This window comes from Schistocerca serialis, chromosome 2 (assembly GCF_023864345.2).
Source record: "Schistocerca serialis cubense isolate TAMUIC-IGC-003099 chromosome 2, iqSchSeri2.2, whole genome shotgun sequence".
NCBI lineage: Eukaryota > Metazoa > Arthropoda > Insecta > Orthoptera > Acrididae > Schistocerca > Schistocerca serialis.
In genome coordinates, this window is record NC_064639.1 from 489,226,354 (window position 1) to 489,248,588 (window position 22,235).

The following is a 22,235-nucleotide window of genomic DNA, read 5'->3' on the forward strand; positions in this document are numbered from 1 at the left end:
TTGTGACCAGCCGGGTGATATTCCTGTTTCCATCACTCCCCATAAAAGCCTGAACATGGTCCAGGGATAATTTTCCATAGAGACCTCCTCTTGCAGTGCAACAACGAGCTCCACGCCAATCTAGAACGGTGGGGTGTTCCATTTCATCCTGTGCATTTGCAGGGGACCGAAAGACAACAGGGTTGCCTTCATCTTGGTCTTTGAGCGTGATTTATTACCTGGAAAGGACAAGGTGTTGGTTTACCGCTGTGACGTTAAACCATGCATCCCTCCCCCTATGCGGTGGTTTAAGTGCTGGAAATTTGGGCACATGTGTTCCCACTGCACTTCTAATGCCACATGTCGAGACTGCGGACGTCCACTGCATCCACATACTCCCTGTGTGCCTCCTCCCACTTGTATCAACTGCGGAGAGCACCATTCGCCTTGCTCACCAGACTGCAGGATTCTACAGAAAGAAAGTCAAATAATGGAATACAAGACCTTGGACTGACTGACCTACACTGAGGCTAAGAGAAAATATGAGAGACTACATCCTGAGCATATGAAGTCAACCTACACAGCCACTACAGTGGTTCTACCATCTTCCGTTCCACCACGTACAGTTGGCTCTCAGAGCTATCAGACTCCATCTGCCCCCTTGTTGGTGGGGGGGGGGGGGGGGGGCACTTCCCTCCCTGTTGCTCCTGCACAACCTATTTCAGGAGCAACCCCCCCCCCCCCCCCCAACCATTGGGGACGTTAGTCCCCACTTCTCAACTGGAGAATGTAAGTATTCTTTGGCTCCTCTCGCCAGGAAGGGATCCCTTGGGTCACTTCCTTCCCTGGTTCCTACCAGTGGCAAAGCTGACACCTGCCAGTGGCTGAAGCAACCACAGCTAACTGGTCATAGGGCTTCACGGTCTCCTCAGTCGCTGAGACTGAATCAGTGAAGCCCTCCCAGCTGGACAAACCTAAGGAGCAGCGAGAGAAACCCAAAAAGAAAAGACCCCCAAGAACCACACCACTGCGGTGGCACCCACATCACCACTACCTACAAGCTCTGTGTCTGAGGATGAGGTGGAGATTCTGGCGTTCACTGAGGACCTAGATCTTGTGCCCTCAGACACGATTGTTGTCAATTGCACAGGTACTCATTTGGTGGCAGTAGGTGACTCTGAGGCATAGACTGCCTCATTGAGTGTTTCATGTCTTCCCAGTCTCATGATCACATAGTCCTCCAGTGGAATAGCGGCAGTTTTTTCCACCATCTGGATGAGCTGTGGCAGCTGTTAAGCTTTACAACTGCTTTCTGCATTGCCCCCCAGGAAACCTGGTTCCCAGCAGTGCGGACCCCTGCCCTTCGCAGCTATAGGGGATATTACGAGAACCGTAGTGACTATAATAGTGTCAGGTGGAGTTTATGTCTTTGTTCTGAACTCAGTATGCAGTGAACCTATGCCCCTTCAAACCCCTCTTGAAGCTGCAGCTGTCAGGATAAGGACGATGCAGGAAATAACTGTCTGCAATGTATATCTTCCTCCAGATGGTGCAGTACCCTTGAACGCATTGGCTGCACTGATTCATCAACTCCCTAAACCTTTCCTGCTTTTAGGAGATTTTAACACCCATAACCCCTTGTGAGGTGGCACTGTGCTTACTGGCTGAGGTAGAGATAGAAATGTCGAAACTTTCCTGTCTCAACTCAATGTCCGCCTCTTAAATACAGGGGGCCCCCACACATTTCAGTACAGCTCATCTCACTTACTCGGCCATTGATTTATCCCTCTGCAGCCCAGGACTTCTCCCATCTGCCCACTGGAGAGCCCACAATGACTTATGTGGTAATGACCACTTTCCCATCTTCCTGCCACTCCCCCAGCACCATTCCCCCCGGACGTGTACCAAGATGGGCTTTAAACAAGGTAGACTGGGAAGCTTTCACCTCTGCTATCACCGTTGAATCTCCCCCACATGGTACCATCGATGCAGTAGTTGAGCAGGTCACTAGAATTATCATTTCAGCGGCAGAAAACACGATCCCTTGTTCTTTAGGGTGCCCCCGGTGAAAGTCAGTACCTTCATGGTCGCCGGAAATCGCTGAGGCCATTAAAGAGTGTCGGCAAGCTCTACAGTGGCATAAGCTGTGCACTTCCTGAGAGCACCTAATAGCTTTTAAACGGCTCCATGCCCGGATTCGCCAGCTTATAAAAAGAAGGAAACAGGAGTGTTGGGAGAGGTACATCTTGACCATTGGGTGCCGGCATGTTATCTACCGACACAAACGCAATTGCCGAACACTTTGATGAGCACTATGCTCAAGCCTCTGCATCAGAGAATTATCCCCCAGCATTTCACACCCTCAAACAGCGGATGGAAAGGAAAGCCCTCTCACTCACTGAACATCACAGTGAACCCTATAATGCTCCATTTACAGAGTTGTAGCCTCCTTAGCGTCCTTGAACATTGCCCCGATACAGCTCCTGGGCCAGATCGGATCCACAGTCAGATGATCAAACATCTCTCATATGAAACTTCCTGGCAGATTAAAACTGTGTGCCGGGCCGAGACTCGAACTCGGGACCTTTGCCTTTCGCGGGCAAGTGCTCTACCAACTGAGCTACCCAAGCACGACTCACGCCCCGTCCTCACAGCTTTACTTCTGCCAAAACCTCGTCTCCTACCTTCCAAACTTTACAGAAGCTCTCCTACGAAACTTGCAGAACTAGCACTCCTGAAAGAAAGGATATTGTGGAGACATGGCTTAGCCACAGCCTGGGGGATGTTTCCAGAATGAGAATGTCTAGAAGCGATATCTTCTCGTCATCTTCAACTGGTCCTGGTGCAATGGCATCTTTTCATCGCTATGGTGGGAGAGCGCCATCATTCCAGTGCTCAAACCTGGTAAAAATCCACTTGATGTGGATAGCTATCAGCCCATCAACCTCACCAACGTTCTTTGTTAGCTGTTAGAACGTATGGTAAAGTTTCAGTTGTATTTGGTCCTGGAGTCACATGGTCTACTGGCTTCATGCCAGGGCAGCTTCTGCCAGGGTCGCTCTACCATTGATAATCTAGTTTTCCTTGAGTCTGCCATCGAAACAGCCTTTTCCAGATTTCAACACCTGGTTGCCATCTTTTTTGATTTATGAAAAGCTTACGACATGGCCTGGCAACATCATATCCTTGCAACATTACATGAGTGGTGTCTCTGAGGCCCACTCCCTATTTTTATCCAAAATTTTTTATCACTCCGTCCTTTCCATGTCCCAAGTTGATGCCTACCATAGTTCCTCCCATATCTAGGAGAATGGAGTCCTGCAGGGCTCTGTATTGAGTGTTTCTCTGTTTTTAGTGGCTATTAATGGTCTAGCAGCAGCTGTCGGACCTTCGGTCTCACCTTCTCTGTATGCAGAAGACTTCTGCATTTTGCACTGCTCCTCCAGTACTGGTATTGCCAAAGGTGCCTACAGCAAGCCATCTACAAGGCACAGTCATGGGCTCTAGTCCACGGCTTCCAGTTTTCAGCCGCGAAGTCGTGTGTCATACACTTCTGTTGGCAACGTACTTTACCTGGAACCAGAAATTTATCTTAATGATGATCCACTCACTGTAGAGGAGATATATTGATTCTTAGGACTGGTTTTCGATGCCTGATTGACGTGGCTCCCTCATCATTGTCAGCTGAAGTGGAAGTGCTGGCAGCACCTCAATGCCCTCCACTGCCTGAGCAGCACCAACTGGGGTGCAGATTGCTCTACGCTGTTGCAGCTCTACAGAGCCCTTGCACAATCCCGCCTTGACTATGGGAGTCTGGTTTATGATTTGGCAGCACCCTCAATGTTGCATTTACCCGACCCAGTGCACCACTGCGGCATCTGCCCCCGGTAGCTGAGTGGTCAGTGTGACAGAATATCAGTCCTAAGGGCCCGGGTTCGATTTCCAGCTGGGTTGGAGATTTTCCCCGCTCAGGGACTGGATGTTGTGTTTCTTAATCATCATCATTTCATCTCCATCGATGCGCAAGGTGCCGAAGTGGCATAAAATCGAAAGATTTGCACCCAGCAAATGGTCTACCCAATGGGAGGCCCTAGTCACACAACTACTGTGGCGTTCACCTGGCAGCAGGAGCTTTTAGGACGAGTCCGGTGACCAGGTTTCTTTGAAGGTTAGCCATGCACAACTACTCGTCAGTTATGTTGCACACATTCATAGTTCTCCTGCGCATTCAAATTACCATCTCCTTTTCCCATCCATGACAGTTCATCTTCCGCATCGGAGGCCCAGGTCAAGACATACGATAGCCTTTACCACCTACACTCGGGGTCCATTCACATACATCTCACTGGTGTACATCTAAGCCGAAGCTTGACCAGAATCTTTTGCAATGTCCTAAGGACTCAGTTAACCCCGCAGCTTTCTGCTGTCACTTTCTCTCGGTTGTTGACATGTACCGGGACCATGAAGTGGTTTACACAGACGTCTCAATGGCTGACGGTCACGTTGGCTTCGTGTATGTTCTTGGAGGACATATTGAACATCACTCCTTGCCAGATGGCTGCATTGTTTTCGCTGCAGAGCTGGTAGCCATTTCTCGTGCTCTTGAGCACATCTGTCATGGCCTCGCGAGACATTTTTTCTCTGTACTGACTCCTTGAGTAGCCTGCAAGCTATTGACCAGTGCTACTCCTGCCATCCTTTGGTAGCGACCATCCAGGAGTCCATCTATGCCCTGGAATGGTCCAGTCGTTACGTGGCCACATCAGAATCCCAAGAAATGAACTTGCCGACAGGCTGGCGAAACAGGCTACACGGAAACTGACCTGTGATCATTATTATGCCACAAGTTTTTTCAACTTTGGTAGATGGAATGGCGTAATCTCAGTATGCACAACAAACTGTGTGCCCTTAACGAGACTACAAATGTGTGGAAGACCTCCATGTGGGCCTCTCACAGGGACTCTGCCAGCTCCACATTGGCCGTATGTGGCTAACACATGGCTACCTTCCCTGTCATGAGGACCCAGCTCGGTTTCACTGTGGCTCACATATGACTGCCCTCCATATCTTGCTGGACTGTGTCTTTTTAACCTTCCCAGCATCCTATCTTGAGTGTTAGGTGACAATGCTTCAACAGCAGATTTAGTTTTACATTTTATTCATGAGGAGAGGTTTTTATCGTACCATCTAAGGGTGGGCATTTAGCCTTCTCTCTGAGGTCGCCACCCTCCCTCCATTTTAACTGTGTCGCACTTTCTTTGCATTTGTTTGCCTTGGTGGTCATCTTTACCCTACATGTGTTCATCTTGCCTTGTCTTTTTGGGGTGAACATTTTAATGTGTTGCAGAGTGGCCGGCTCATCCTCTTTTATTATTGTGATCAGCCAGCCCAGACCATCTGCTCTCTGGTTTTAATACTTTCGTCTACTTTTCCTTGTGGTGTATGTTTTCCCCGTTTCTTGTTCGTTCCATTTGTTTCCTTTTTAGGTGCGGTGTTGGGTGTTTTTGTACCGTGAGCCTTGCTTGCGTCAGGAAAAAGGGATTGATGCCCTGTAGTTTGGTCCCTTTACACCCCAAACCAACCAACCACTCAACCTTTACCCTCATTACTGACCACAAGTCACTTGTGTCTCTCTCGACATTTCACTGACAGGAAATCTCATTTTTTCGGACTGATGAGGAAGGATGTCACACCTTAGACTGGTTTCCTTTATGGCTACTCACATCACTGCAGGCACGTGCTGCAACCCCATTTTGTGGTATGTCACACACTGTGTGCTCCACGGGCAGCCCACTTTTTTTACAAAGTCTTCTGATCCCAAGCACCGGGCCTGGATTCGCCTCTCCAACCAGTTTTTCAACATTTCAGATATTCTCCTGCTTGACACAGAATTGTATACTCACCATGTTGTTATCCTATCTACCCTGTGCCCCCATGTCCTGAACCTCCTCCATCATTGGCATTGGATCATGCCACAGATGAAGGTTCTTGCGAGGTCCACTTCCTAGTGATCGGGACAGAATAAAGACGTGGATGCCATAGTGAGCAGCTGTTCTGCTTGTCCCCAGCAGCAGGCAGCTCCAACGCAGTATTTTGCCCCCTGCCCCCCATCATCCATGGGATTGCATTCTTCAGGACTTTGGTGGCTGATTTTTGGGATCTATGTAACTCATTGTCATGGATGCTTATTATAACTGTCCACATATGGTCAGCATGGCATCCACAACCACCGATCCCATTCTCACTGCTCTTGTCGAGATTCTCACCATGACAGTGCTTTTCCAATTCCATTGTATTGGTAATGGGCTACATTTCATGGCAGCAGCTTTCAAACAGTTCTGCACCTCCAATGGCATCAAGCATTTATTTAGTCCGCTGCCTCACCCCTCCTCTAGTGGTGAAGCAGATCATATGCTGTGTATGTTTAAACAACAAATGTTGAAAGCAATGGATACTTCCATCATAATTGCTGCACTCACGCTGTTTCTCAGTGTCTACTGATCCACTCCTGTCCTTGACTGCGCACAGCGGAGCTCCTCTGTGTGTGGCAGCCACATAGCTTTCTCCACCACCTGGTCCCACAGCTGATGGAACCCCAGAACTTGCCCACTGGGCACTTTCTGCTGGACTGTGTGGGCACGATCTTGTTGGATGAGACCCTCATAGCTGCTGCCCACAGTGGTTGCCGCGCACAGGTGGCGTCTTACAGTGGTGGAGACTCTGAGTGGTTTTGAGTACTGGTGTATCAACCAGCTCTGTCCACACCTTCCAACTGTCCCACTGCTGCTGCCACTTCATTCAGTCCTAGGAACAACCACTCTTGCCACTCCCACATGCCTCAAGGTACTACTAATGTTATCGGGCTCCAGCAGTGGTTTTTGAGGATGCAGTCATGGAAGTGGAGGTCTCAGGGTACCTCCATCCTCTCAGCCGTCCTTGCCCACTACCCAAGAGCCCACAGCGCTGGGTGCCTCTTGAGTTTTCTTCCCTGTTGGCGGGCTTCTGTGCCAGGCCTCCACCCGTGCCACCTGTTCAGCTTCCCAGCATTGTCTGGGGCACTTCCGAAGTTACATGCCCATTTCAGGGGGGAGAGATCAGGTATCCTGGTCTGGCACATTTGAAAACCCGCAGGACAGTATGGACATCAGTGATAACTGCTAGGTGGCACTGCTGCAATTGCGGGTGCTGATGTACGCACCAGCTTAAGCCATGCCTGTCTGGCTGGCCTATCAGGGCTCGCAGCAGCACTGTAAAGCTCTGCATTTCTGTATGGATCTCACTATGCATTGTTGCCTTGGTTCTGAATTCGCTATGTTTTAGTATTCAATCTTCTTATGTCCTTTGGACTTGTTATTCTGCGCAATGCCATCTCAGTTGTCTATCATTCTCTCATGTTGTCCACCTGTTGTTCTCAGGCGACTCGCTGTCGACACATTTAACCAGTCAGTCAGTCAATCAGTCAGCCAGAGAGCCACTGCTGGTTCTGAAGTCGTGCCCAGACTTTTCTCATTCCAGTCGCTATAGAGAACACAATCCAGTTATGTCTTTTGTCATTAGTAATACTGCTGTTCCCCAAGAAATAATGCATAGTGTGAATATAGCAGTAGGCCAAAACAGTCTTTAAAAAAAGAGAAAAGCTGCAAGAGCTTAACATTAATATATATAAATAAGTAAGGTCTGTTGTTATATGGTTAATGTAGTCAAGCTTAAGACTGAATGAGAGAACTTTCTGCTGGGCACCTAATATTAAATCACTTCATTCTATTCCCTTTACATAAAATATCAATCTTTGACTTCTTTCCTCATCCCTAAGATCCCTCTTGATACACTACAACTTAGATCTTTCAAGTACATATTGCATAGTGCCAGAATTGACAACATTGTTAAGTCTCAGCAAAAACTGAAGGATTTTTAGTTTGACACTTTGACACTGAACTGTCACATTTCATTACTTGCCAAAGCATTCAGTTTTTCTGTTGGTTGAAGAATAAAAAGTTTTTTTTTCTTTTTTTTCTTTTTTTTAATATATATATAAAAAACCAGGTTTATTTTCTAAAATGTGAAAATCTATAGCATTTCTTTCTGTGAAGTTATATGAAGCTCCAGGATGTAATAAAGTAATTTGGGGTTTAATTTTTTTCTCAGAAAGTGTTAGGAAGCAAGTAATGGCTGTGTTTTACAATATGTGGTTCAAAGGAGCAGCAGGTTCAGAATTACAGAAAAGAGTGCACCATATCATAAGTACAGTTTCATCAGCTGGTGACATGGGAATTAAATACCTCAAGGAACTTCTGAAAAGTGTAAGTGTGATCAAGATTTTCCTGTCAAATGCTATCAACTCTCCATGGTTCTTATATCTGCTGTGATAAGTTCTATAAGCATGTGCTAAGTAAAATGATTTAGAATTCTGCTGCATTCTTTTTTAATTGGGGACCATGTCTTTTACGTGTTTCATTTAATCTTGTAAAAAAACATATGCATATTGACTTGCAATTTTAAACTTGTTATACTGATGGTAAAGTATTCTTTAAATGTAAATCAGGAACTGTATGAAACTGTTATTTATTCTTCACGGATTTAGTTACTAAATGTATCCTCATTATATCACAGATGAATGAACAATTTCTGCATACTAATGTCCAAGAAGCTTGCCTTGCTGAATGTGAACAGATTTTGGGTTGCATTATAGAAAATGTAGTAAATTATGGACAAACTGGTGTAGATAAGCTCATTTGGAGTTTTCGTGTATTGTCTGTTATGGCTACAGTTTGGCCTCAGCTCTTCGTTCCTCACATTATCAATCTACATACTTATCTTAATTATCATTGTGAGGTAAGTTTAATGTATCCTCGTATTTTTCTTGGTTACAAGTATTTTAATCTTTTTGTTATCCCCATACTTTTCTTGATGACAAGTATTTTAATTTTTTTTGTTAATATTAGCCTCTAAGAGCTTTAACACCCCTTGTGACTTCGATATAATCTTCCATGAAGCCATGGTAGCTATGATATGAATTATATTTACCAATTTCTGGTTGTTTAGTTTTAGTTGTTCAATATTTAAATCCTATGATAACAATTTCTCATTACATTACAGGCAGCTGAAAGTTACTATATAGTGAAAAGTGCTGCAGAAATTGTGGAAGCAGTGCTGCCATTAGTTGACTATCCAAGTGAAACATTTCTTTCTGATGTGGAAGAATGCTGTATCAGAAACATACTTCAGCAACATTATATCCTTGTGAAGTCTAGCATGTCATGTTTAGCTGCTGTTGTCAATAATGCTACCCATAATTATTCACTAATAAGGGACTGCTTCTGCAGATACTTCAGTGAGTATTCAAAATTTGCAAAGGATATAATGAGTTCCTTGTGTTATCACATACAAAATTTATTAGAGTCAGTTCCTTATCTGTTCTAAAATCTTAATATTTCATTTGTAGTTCTTCAATGTCCTTTTGCTTTTCAGTAACAATGAACCGAAATCAAAGAGTACTTAAAAAGTCTTGAGATAAAGTAGAAGATGATGCTAGAGTAATTGTCATTCACTCCAGTTCCCTTCACATGATGATATATAATGGCCATAGTGAGTGTAAAATGTTGAAATGCTGATATTTGTAACTCTTCTTCTATGTTTCCCTGTAAATAATTAATTTTGGCAAAAGCATTAACAGAACTCTTGGGATAGAAAGGTCCCCAATAGTTCAAATTTTGCAGTTAACTCCTGAAGTAGAGAAGATACAATTTCATAAAAAAATGTGCCTTTACTGTAAGTACCAAATTTTGTAATGTAGGTATATACCTTCAGTTTCGATATAACGTTCTTTTGTGTCTCCCCCATCCCACCTCCATTTATTTCCCCCCCCCCCCCCCCTCTCTCTCTCTCTCTCTCTCTCTCTCTCTCTCTCTCTCTCTCTCTCTCTCTCTCTCTCTCTCACACACACACACACACACACACACACACACACACACACACACGAGAGAGAGAGAGAGAGAGTGTGTAAGCTCTTCATTTGTTGCTGTTCATCCTTCACTATGTTGGTATGAAAATAATTATAGCTAAACAAGGAAATCATTATCACACCATGTGATATGACTGTTTAATGTATCTTCATACTGTTTGAATCAAATAAAACAGCAAACATATTGTTTGATTGTGAAACACACAGTAAAGGCTGAAATGAAACACTGCAAATGTGTTGTTATGGCTGGGTTGGTAAAATGATAAATGCATTAAAGAAGCATCTTGCAGGCATCACAGTGTATTCTAAAGTGTTGCATTATATGATGTAATTTAGTCTGCACTTTATGGAGTCAGAATGACCAGTAGGCCCAGAAACTATTTTTGCCAAAAAGTTTCTCTGAACAAGTGTGTTTTACTCTGTGAGTCTAATATCTCCACTAGACACATGGCCACAAAGCTCTCACTAAGTTTAGTGATTAATATTGAAAAAAGAGCTAATTTAGTAAATATTACATTGTAGACTAGTGCATTTACTTCTTCATTACACTATCTATTGAAGGTTTCACTTTTCTGAGCATATTTATATTGAAAAGAAAGTATTTTGTAAAGGCCCATAGTCGTTAGTTGTATTTACATTTCAGGCATAAATTTTGTGTGAGTATAGATCTTTATTTTTGCGACTAGACTTAGCGGTTCAGAGTTAAATTACCTTGTGTCTGTCATACAAAGTTTAGATAGTTAATTAAAACTTTTGAAAGTAAACTAAAAAGTTTATTTACATTAGTGTTTAGTTACGTATTAGTACAGGCTACAAAATTTCGGTACTCTTGTGCAAAGCTATTCTCTGCTTTTGTGTAAATTTTTATATAATTTGAATATAATAGAGGGAGGAAAAATATATCTAAAAACAAAGATGATGTGACTTACCAAACGAAAGCGTTGTTATATTGATAGACACACAAATAAACACAAACACACACACAAAATTCAAGCTTTCGCAACCCACTGTTGCTTCATCAGGAAAGAGGGAAGGAGAGGGAAAGACGAAAGGATGTGGGTTTTAAGGGAGAGGGTAAGGAGTCATTCCAATCCCGGGAGCGGAAAGACTTACCTTAGGGGGAAAAAAGGACAGGTCTACACTCGCCCGCACACACACACATATCCATCCGCACATATAAAGACACAAGCAGACATTTTCTGTCTGTCTGTCTGTCTGTCTGTCTGCTTGTGTCTGTATATGTGTGGATGGATATGTGTGTGTGTGCGAGTGTATACCTGTCCTTTTTTCCCCCTAAGGTAAGTCTTTCCGCTCCCGGGATTGGAATGACTTCTTACCCTCTCCCTTAAAACCCACATCCTTTCATCTTTCCCTCTCCTTCCCTCTTTCCTGATGAAGCAACCATGGGTTGCGAAAGCTTGAATTTTGTGTGTGTGTTTGTGTTTATTTGTGTGTCTATCAACATACCAACGCTTTTGTTTGGTAAGTCACATCATCTTTGTTTTTAGATATATTTTTATATAATTTGGTGGTTGCAGTAGAAATCCAAAGGAGGGAGTGTTTTGTGAAGACTATAGGTTATGGTTTCATTGGAGCAAATGTAGTGGCAAGGAAACGGAGGCTCTTCCATGGCAATGTAGGTTATATAGAAAGGACAGAAAAATTGCTGAACTGGAGGCTATGGTAGATGGGTATACACTACACATGGCCTGCACCCAAATAAGAAGGGGAAAGATAAGTTAGCTTCTCTATTAGCAGATACTGTAAGGAGGGCCACAGTCACACAAGGGATGATCCTTGTGGTTAATGGGACCAGGCACACAGGTTTTTTAGGTTAAAGCCGTACTCCAGACTGGCAACAATCAAGAAAAATAGAATAAAAGAAGCTTCATGTACAGTAAATAGGGATAAAGGTAAGGGTAGTATCAATTTACTTCATCAAAATATCAGGGGAATAAAAAATAAAGTTAATGAGCTGTTAGTGTGTTTAGATGACTTTAAAAAAAAAAAGAAAAGAGATTGATATACTTTGTCTGTCTCAACACCATGTAACTGTGAGGATGGAAAATGTCAATATAAATGGGTATAATTTAGCATCTTACACTTGCAGATCCAGCATGGATAAAGGAGGAGTCGCTATTTACACGAAACAATGGCTCAAGACAGTAGCACTCTAATACATAATGCATTTCTACAGCAAGAGGGTATAAAGCTAACACATGCTTTCCCTGTGATAAATGGATTATCAGACCTTGCTGCACAACTGATTAACTTATAAAACCAAGCAGAGTGTACCGTTCAGAAACCATTAAGTAAAAGAGTAGGGCTGGTCATCCCAGTATCTACAGAGCACTTCAGAGAAAGTTTAAGAAATGTTAATTGGTGAGATGTATATAATGAGTCAAATGCCAGTGATAAATGCAACATATTTCTTGATAAATTTATATCCCTTTATAAACACCGTTGCCCCAAAAAAATTATTAAATGTAACACCAAACAGATTTCAAAGAAACCTTGGATTACTGCTGGTATTAAAGTGTCTTCAGAAAGAAAAAGAAAATTGTATGAGGCAGCAAGAATTAATAAAGGCCCAGAAATAATTTCACACTATAAAAATTATTGTAACATACTGGGAAAAGTTGTCAGAAAATCAAAAAATATGTATATTAGAGATGAAATTAACAACTAGGACAGTAAAATCAAATCAGTATGAAATGTTTTTAGAAGAGAGACAGGAAAAGTGACCACTGGTGTAGGTAGTATTACTATTAAAGAGAATGAGACCATCGTAACAAACAGTACAAAAGTAGCTAATGTATTTAACAACCATTTCTTAAGTGTAGATGAAAAAATTGGTGAGAATAGTTCAAAAGGAGAAGCCAAGCAGTACCTGGAAGAGTCTGTTTTGAGAAATCCTAGTCAGATTAATTTTCATCCAACAACCTCTTGTGAAAAAAGGAAAATCATTACATCTTTGAAAAATAACTGTTCTGTTGGAGTAGATGAAATCTCCAACAAGATATTAAAACAATGTAGAGCAGTTACAACTGACGTTCTGAATCACATCTGTATTGCATCACTAACTCAAGGTATTTTCCCAGACAGGTTAAAATATGCCACTGTCAAACCTCTCCACAAAAAAGGGGATTCCACAGATGTCAGTAATTACCAGTTAGTGTCCTTGCTTACAGCATTTTCCAAAATCGCCAAGAAAAAATGTACTCAAGAGTAGTTAACCATGTCAACATTAATGGAATATTTAGTAAATCGCAGTTTGGATTTCAAAAATGCTGTTCCACTGAGACAGCAGTATACAATTTCACTGCCAACATAATTGAGTCTTCAAACAGTAAAATGTCACCCATAGGAATTTACATGACTTAACCAAAGCGTTTGGTTGTGTGAACCATGACATTATGTTACAGGAATTACAATTCCATAGCATAAATGGAACAGCACATGGGTGGTTTAAATCATATCCACAGAACAGGAAGCAAAAACTTTCTTCATATGGTTTAAGTGATTTAAGGAAGCTTCCCGCTTCATCTAATTTGGGTGAAATTATGTTAGGTGTTCCACAGGGTTCTGTTCTTGATATATGTGAATGACCTTCTTTCTTATCTGAAACAAGAAGCTAAACTGACACTGTTTGCTGATGATACAAGCATCATTATTAATCCAGTAATAAAAACTCCAATAGAAAATGATACAAATAATGTCTTTGGAAAAGTTATTGATTGTTTTTCTGCAAATGGGCTTGCTCTGAACTTTGAAAAAAACACAGTACATCCCATTTTCTACTGCAAGGAGGACAGTTCCTTTAGTAAACATAGCATACTAAGTTTTTGGGTGTACATATAGATGAGAATCATAATTGGGAAGTTCATGTTTTGGATCTTCTAAAGCCACTAGGTTCAGCAACTTTTGCAGTCCGAATAATTGCTAATTTTGAGGATCTCGAAATTAGCAATTTAACATACTTTGCATACTTTTACTCTCTGATGACACAGAATAATATTTTTGAGTAACTCAACACTTGGGCAAAAAAGTATTCACTTCTCAAAAGAAAGTGGTTAGACTAGTGTCTGTGGCTCGTAGTTGCACATCTTGTAGGCATCTGTATAAAAGGTTAGGAATTCTTACAACAGCCTCACAGTACATTTACCCACTAATGAAATTTGTTCTCAACAACATGGACCACTTTAAAAGCAACAGTGATATTCATGATTATAATACCAGAAGAGAGAGTGACTTGTGCTATTCTTTACTTAACATATCTTTGGCAGAGAAAGGGGTAAAATATGCTACTGTAAAACTTTTCAGTAAATTACCAGATGAAATAAAATCTCTGACAGACAGCAGTAATAGCTTTAAAAATAAACTGAAATCATATCTCCTTGACAACTCCTTTTATATCATAGATGAATTCTTGAATAAGAATAAATAAATCTATAGGTATAATGTGTGCATTTTGTGCCTTTTAAGGGAATAGGGTAGGTAATGAAAATTTTTAGCTTTTTTTAAAAAAAGAAAGAAAGAAAAAAATATAGTCTTTGTTTCGTGAGTGCATTTCTTATGCACATCACACATTCCACATCATAACAGTTACCGTGAGATTGATCAATGGAACACATAACGAACTGCATTTCTTATGCACATCATAACAGTTACTGTAAGACTGATCAATGGAACACATAACAAACTAACTTATTATGCAAGAATTGAGTTATTTGTCTCGATACAGCCAAAAAAATTTCTGTTACAGTAATTTCTAATGCAATAGAAGATGAAATACTGGATTTCTAAACCAAAAACTTTGAAAGGAGGGCACTTTTTAAAATTTTCTTCAAGTGATGTGAACAAGTAAACAAAACTTCTGTACACAACAAAATCAACTCCAAAGAGCATAGTTAACCTCTTATTTTCCACTGATTTAAAATTAGTTAAAAAATTATTTGAATTGTCTGCCCCTTCTCCCAAGGAAACAGGGCTTCCAAAACATAAATTGATGTAAATGCAGGTGTATATGTTTGATAAAAGTGAACTGACAAATTCAACATGAACATACACACACCCCTCTGCCCATTCCCAGCTTTAAAAGGAACAGGAAATAAGCTATCCATCAGCTCACAATTCCTGTACAAACTGTCATATTTGTTGCATCTGGCATCACAATACCGCACTTAAAAGGTAGGTACTGTTGACCATATGTAGCCAGTAGATGACTGAGAGCAACAATGATGCTTAAAATGTGTTAGGACTCTTACTGCTCATACAGTGGTTATTGGTTATCATTGTTGCCTGAGAGCAACTTTGTGAATTAAAGGAATAAAAATAAAAACAAGTCTTCCATGTAACTTGCTGGATGTGAAATATATAGGAATGAAATAAAATAAAGCAAGACATTCTGATTTATAAAACCAGTCATTATGTATTTTATGCAGTTAGTCACTGAAATTTAATTCATTTAAACAAGAAGGACAAATCCTATTTGAGTAAAAACATCAGTGAGTTCATGAAAACTATCTTCACACACTGTGAAATAAATGATCCAGTACTATTAAAGCCAGCAGAAGATGCAGACAGAAAGAAGCAAGAAAGCATTCAGCAACTGTATAATGAAGGGAAAGCTGTCCTACTATCTGTAGAGGACTGCGAAGCAGGAGTACAAATGGGAATAATAGCTATATCTTGCACAGAAGAGAAAGAGGCAATTTCTGTAATAGTGCCATTTGCAGTATTATTATCCTCAGTGGTGCAATCAAATTCTGCAACAGCAGTACCAGCAAGGAAAGAGAACATAGTAGCAGTAGAAGTGAAGTGGGCGATTGATGAATAGTGCCCTCTTGTTATCCTGTACATTACCCAGAATAAAAACAACAGTGATGGAAACAGATATGTTACCACCAGCAGGGAAAGAATTGATATTTCAGTGGCAGTAAAAGTAGCAGCTTCATCAGCCTTGAAAAGGATCATTCTCTATGACAGCAATACCGAGAAGAGAAGTGAAATCAGCAACAGCTGAAGAACTAGCATGTATCATACTGGGCAAGAGAAGAGCAGCGTCTTCTTTCCATCTGAAGAATTTTTTAATAAAAAGCAGAAGAAAGAATTCATTCCCAAGATAAGTAGCTTTCATTTTTAAACAGTTTATCATCAAAATGTTCAGTCAATAAAGGAACGAAGTGTAGCAAGTAAAAATTGAGCTGTACTCTATATAATATTAATGATTAATGAGAACCACCACTACTGTATTGATACATGTTTATTGTGCCACAACCAGTTTTGTTCATTATAACATCATCAGGTTGCTGAATAGTGCCAGTAGTTTGGTATAATAGGTGTAGCTGTATTATTTAACATTAGAGTATGCTGAAGTGACAGTCATATAAACATCATGCTGACCTCATGGCAAACTGTACGTGCATGCAACATAGCACACTGACATTTATTGTACCACTCGCCAGGCTTCTGTCAGGCATTCTGCAGAATTTTTATATGAGTATCATTTATAGATTTTTGCCTGTAATGTTGCATAAGACCACTAGATCCTTCTGTCTTTAAGCAAATATGCTATTGATTAATCCAAACACATTTGCAATATGAGATTGAAATTGGACATGAAGCACCCATATTTTACTTGGGTAGGATATTCACATTTCAGAAGAGAGCAGTTAGGTTAATTACTAATATAAGCAAATGCCATACCTGTAGGAACTACTACTCAAGAATGATGATGTACTGACTGTGTACTCATTGTGTGCCCTCAAGACAATTATGTTTGTAAAGTAGAATGATGAAATAAGTGTCATGAACAGACTTTCATAATTACAATACATGAAACAGATGTGCTTATCATAAGATACTGAATAATAAAAAAATCTGCTGATCACAGTCAACTTACAGGTGGAGGTCAATTCCGTGATAAATTACCAAGTAATATAAAGCAACTCTGAGGAAATCTTTTTCAGGACAAGCTGAAACAGTTGTTAATTAAAAGATATTTATACTCGCTCAGGTACTCCTGAACTCCATTATCTTTTGCATAGGCCCTACTGTAGCAAACCAGTGATGCTAAATGTTTATATAATAGTATGTAGGGCATGATATTGTTGTGCATGTACAAAAAATTATGATGTCCAAATAAAGATTATTATTATATTATGATATTGGCAAAACTCAGCAACCTTGCGATGTTCTACTGAACAAAACCAGTCATGAAACAATAAATGTACGTCAATTCGGATGTGGTAGTTCTCATTAATATTAGTATCTATCAGCTTGGAGCTCAACGTGTTCAAGGAATCTGTACAGAGTGCTCCAAGAGGAATAGTCAATATTCTGTGACAGGAATGATCATTCGAAGCCAAAAAGTCTAGTAAGCATGGGCTCTAAAAGGCATACTTTAAGAACTATGAGCACATGTTTAGTAGAAGAGATGTGTTCCACAGTAGCAAAGATGAACAGGTTCTCAAAGCTCTTGAGTTATGCATTTGAAAGCCTATGTTTTAATTTTTTCTTGTTTTGGACTGTACTACCTCCTCCCAAGATATGAAAAGCAAAGAGCTCGCAGTAGAAAAGATTTGTTTAAGTATCGAAGATGAAGTAGTGCTCATAGCTCTTAAGGAATTCATTTTTGAGCCCATGGCTACTAGACTTTTTTCCTTTGAATGATCATTCTTGTCGTATCCCTGAATATAGATCATTCCTCCTTGGACACCCTAAATAGGCAGCTCCATTGACTTCATCACTGAACACGAAGGAACTGAAATTAAATACTTAGTTATACCTTGTGAATTAGCATGTTACTGTAACAGAACATTAATGACAGGTGAGGGCTGATGTGTTTATGTTAAGAAGTGGCAGTGATTCAAAGGTAGAATGATGACAATTCTTTGAACGAAGAAAATAATTATCTGTGGAAGAGACAAGAGGACAAAATATGCTCAAAAAAGTGATTATGTTATACTCATATTAGCCACACAGTAGTGATGTAGATATCCTTTTTCCAAATCAATGTAGATCCTGGACAAGATATTTAATCATAAAGGATATTTTCTTATCTTTGAAGGCTCAAATATTAAGAAGATGATTGTGGATGAAGTAACCAACAGGTTATTGGGTATCAGAGACAGTTATGGGTTATCACAAAAAAAGCAAGCTTGAGACTTGCATTATCAGACCATTTTGGTCAAATGTAAATTAAAAATATCTACTATAAATCAAACTAAATTACTTAGTTACAGAAAGATTTATTCTATATTGAATAAGTGGAGTTTACTGTACAGTTGACCAACTAGATATGGGAGGCAGTGGTCTCAGGAAAAAATGAGAATTTCAAATTCAGTAACTTCTTGCACTTTATAAAAATTTAAATTTAAAGTAGTAACTGTATTTTTCATTTAGGGGTCAAGTAAGTAGAGCTGGGCAACAAGAAATATCAGAAAACGTTTTTTAATTCGCAAATACTTAGCTCTGTGAAAGACAGTGAAAATGGCCCAGCCTGCTTCCCAGTTTTATCTTAGATATAAAAGTCATACAGAAAATTACTAAATTATAATAAAAATCCAAAATTATAAAACCATAGCTAACAAAAGCAAAGCAATACCGAATGTAGTCACCCTAAATAATGGTAGTGTAAAATCAAAACAGATTAACAGGGAAGTCAGAGATAAAGACGGCTTAATACATAACACTACTGACCTGGCAATCTCTGTGTTCCATTATTTTAAAAACTTAGCAATAAAACTGTAGAAGAAGCATCCACATATGAGCCATGGAACAAAAAGGACTATTTACCTTACACAATGTTGCTGCTGTCTACCACTGATGATGAATTCAGTGTGTTAATGGATAAATAAAAAGTCAACAGGTCTAGATAAAGTATCAGTGTGTGTGCTAAAAGGATTGCATTAGCAGTACAAAAGTATTCTCAACAAACATAAATGTTTCAGTCACACCTAGTTGCTTCTCTGAATATCTCAGATGTGTGGAATTTCTAACTGCCAATAAAAATGTGATATAAAAGAAATATGAGAATTACAAACCCGTTTCATAGCTGTCTTTATTTGCCATAAATGAAAACAGGCTTGTGGTTTATTTAAACAACTAACAACTTCTGTACAAAGAATAGCTTGGTTTCGGCTCTGCAAAGCGAACAGAAGTTTCTGTACCAATATTTACAAAAGTAGTTTTAGAATCCATGGATAAATGAGAACATGTACATATACTTCCTAACTTCACAGTGCCACAGTAAGATGTCTGCCACAGAGTGGGTGGCAGACAATTTCCTAGACCTCACTGTAAGTCGGGTACTGAAGAGATTCTCATGCCATGACGTACAAGTAATTCCAGTAGATGAAACATAGTAAGATGTCTGCCAGAGTGTGTGGCAGACATTTTCATAGATCTCACTGTAAGTCAGGCTCTGAAGAGACACTCATGTCATGACTGGCAACTAATTCCAGTGAATGACATTAGACCAAATGACAAAGCAAAACCATCCTTTAAATCTTTCAGACCAATCAATAATGACACGGTACCTTAGAAGCCTTACCACTGCACCTGTAGCAGACTGACTGGAATCCAGTCTGTACAGGGTGTTCCAGAAAGGTTGTGACAAACTCTGTGGGAGGTGGGGCACATAGTAAGGATTGAGAATTGCATATCAGTCCATGGTCGCAAATATCAAGGGTAAGTGATAGTAGGGGTCAAAATCAGAAAGGAAACAAGAGAGTGAAGCATTTGAAACATTTATGGGACATAATGAGCACACATGATGCACGATATGAATACAGCTTTAATGGGCACACATGATGCACGATATGAATACAGCTGTAATATTACAACAGATTCTTGAAGTTTGCACCATTAGAAATCACAAAGGCCTGACATCAAGGGAGCATTGAAAGGTGGGCATGCTTGAACACACTGGGAGTTCGGGAGATTTTTTGATTGTAGCAGCTGCATAGACAATTCTTGCGATACATGAAAGATTTCATGGCTCCCCATAGAAAGAAATCAAGGCTCAATAAATCTGGTGAATGTGGGGTCAGGATACTGGTCCACCATGCCCAATCCAGTGATACGGGACTGACATCTTCAAATGCCTATAAACAGCCAGTCCAAAATGAGCAGGTGTCCCATCATGGTGCTTCAGATTTGCTGAAACATCTTCAGCCAAATCGAGAAGAACATGTTCCAGAAAGATCTGATAATTTACAGTGTTGAAAGGTACAGCTTGACTAAGCAGTCACCATCCAAACCTGCCCACAAATTGACTGTGAAGTGTGGTGCCGCACACTGCAGGGGTTTTCTGCTGCCCACAAATGCTCATTGTAATCATTGAATATGCCATACCTAGTGGATGTGACCTCATCAATGAACAACACATAAGCTGGGAAATGCACATTTCAGCCACTCTGCTGCAGAAACACCTATGTGCAGGGTGATCATCAGAGTGCAATAACTGCACAAGATGAAAGGTGTGTAAGGACTCAGTGTGAAAAACTTGCTGGACACTGCTATGAGTCAGTCTTATGTCTGAGGCAATGGCACTTAGGCTGGTGCTTGGATTAGTTTCCATGGCATCCAACAAATTTTCTTCCCTAACGACAAAACACACCAGTCATTGCCAGCCCTTACTAGCCCTGCCACTTCTTAATGACCCATACTTGCACAAACTGTTGTGGGGTTGATGTCTGTTTGGGAAGCATTATCAATAAATGTGTCCAGCTACTTGTCCTTTGCACTCAGCTATTCTATGCATTAGATGCATGTCTGCAAGCTCACCATCCCATACTCCTCATATGTTGGCTAGCACTCGAATGAGGAAATCCTCATGTTCCCGCTCACTACTCTTGTGTTCAGCATTACCTAGTGGCATTCCCTTACAGTACTATCATGTACAACACAACCTAGTGGCGTAAGATTACATTTATGGCCATGGGTTGCTATGCTAGTCTCAGAGTCCTTATGATGTGTGCCATCTCCCCTAAAAGTTTGTCACAACATTCGTGGGATACGTTGTATATCAAAAGGAATGTACATAACAAATTTAATCTGTTTTACAATGGATGTGTATCATTGTTTGTTGCCGTGTTTCCCAAAAAATGAATCTAAGGCTACCAAAATGCCTTGGATTATAAAAGGGATCAGAACTTCTTGTCGGACAATGACATCTAATGATCCCATAAAAAAGGAACACTATAAATTGTACTCCAATGTCTTAAAAAGGGTCATTAAAAACCCAATCTAAAATTATATATCACATCTGAAATAAAAATATCCAGTTACAGAACAAAAACCATTTGGCAGGTTATAAAAAGGGAGGCCAGGATAAAAAGTACGTTTCTCCAGAGGAAATCACTCATGGTTGCAATGCAGTAATAAATACTAAAACAGTTGTGAATTTATTCCATTGCCATTTTGAACAGCTGTAGGAATAACTATCTGCAAAGGCTCTGTGAGTCAGGAAGTGGCGCTTCCGCAGAAAGTTATCAGTATCAGAGTCACTCAGATATACATAACTCCTATCACCCATAGTTAGATCAAGAAGACAGACAGACAGAGATGAAAACAAAAAAATTATTTTGGAAGTGGTAATATTTCTACAAGGAGACTTAAACATTGTTGTAGGTGTATAAGAGCAGTCCTGTATCACATAACTCGTCAGTACAAAAAGTCTCAAGTCTAAAGAAACGTTAATAGAGTTGTTTTAATACTTCCGGAGTTCTACATAGTCTCTTTCTACTTGAGTACAACGCATTGAATGTTCATACAATCATGTGAAACTGTCAGAAAAGTCCTTCTTTGGGGTGATGTTCAACTTGCGCTTCTCACTGCCTTGAAGGGGTCAATTATGTCATCAAAGTGTTGACCATTCGTGTGAATTTCTGCATGCAGTCATTTGGAAATGGCTTGTGTTGACAACACCAAGTCTCATCACTCGTGATGATTTTTTTCCAGAAAAAAATTACCATATTTCAGTCAAATCTGAGAACAGGTATCCACACATTGTGGCTTTTGTTCAGAAGTCAAGCTGAGCATGACAAACTTCGCATGCGCATATTTTTCTCTTCTTCAAACCCTCTTGAGAATGTCTTGAACACTCGAGTTAGAGGTGTTGCTCCATTGTGATTTGTGACACAGCAAAAGTGACACAGTACACTCGCATATCCACAACTTATCGCTGCCTGTTCACAACTTGCTGTTGTTTACTGTTTTTAGTTCAAGCTGCCACCATAGTATATAGCTGATGTTCCGTATGTGCCAGGAATAAAATCAATCACAGAAC

At 40.4% G+C, this 22,235-nt stretch overlaps 1 protein-coding gene and 1 non-coding gene across 2 annotated transcripts in view; one reads left to right on the forward strand and one right to left on the reverse strand.

Moving 5' to 3' along the window:
• Window positions 1-22,235, forward strand: part of LOC126456114 (nipped-B-like protein A) — a 345,198-nt gene that overhangs the window by 219,706 nt on the left and 103,257 nt on the right. The window contains exons 9-11 of the mRNA XM_050091868.1: window positions 8,125-8,279; window positions 8,590-8,811; window positions 9,076-9,310. Coding sequence (XP_049947825.1) covers window positions 8,125-8,279; window positions 8,590-8,811; window positions 9,076-9,310 — 612 coding nt within the window. The remainder of the gene's footprint in view (window positions 1-8,124; window positions 8,280-8,589; window positions 8,812-9,075; window positions 9,311-22,235) is intronic.
• Trnas-cga (transfer RNA serine (anticodon CGA)) lies at window positions 2,536-2,610 on the reverse strand. Its single transcript has one exon. It is a non-coding gene; the product is annotated as a tRNA-Ser (tRNA).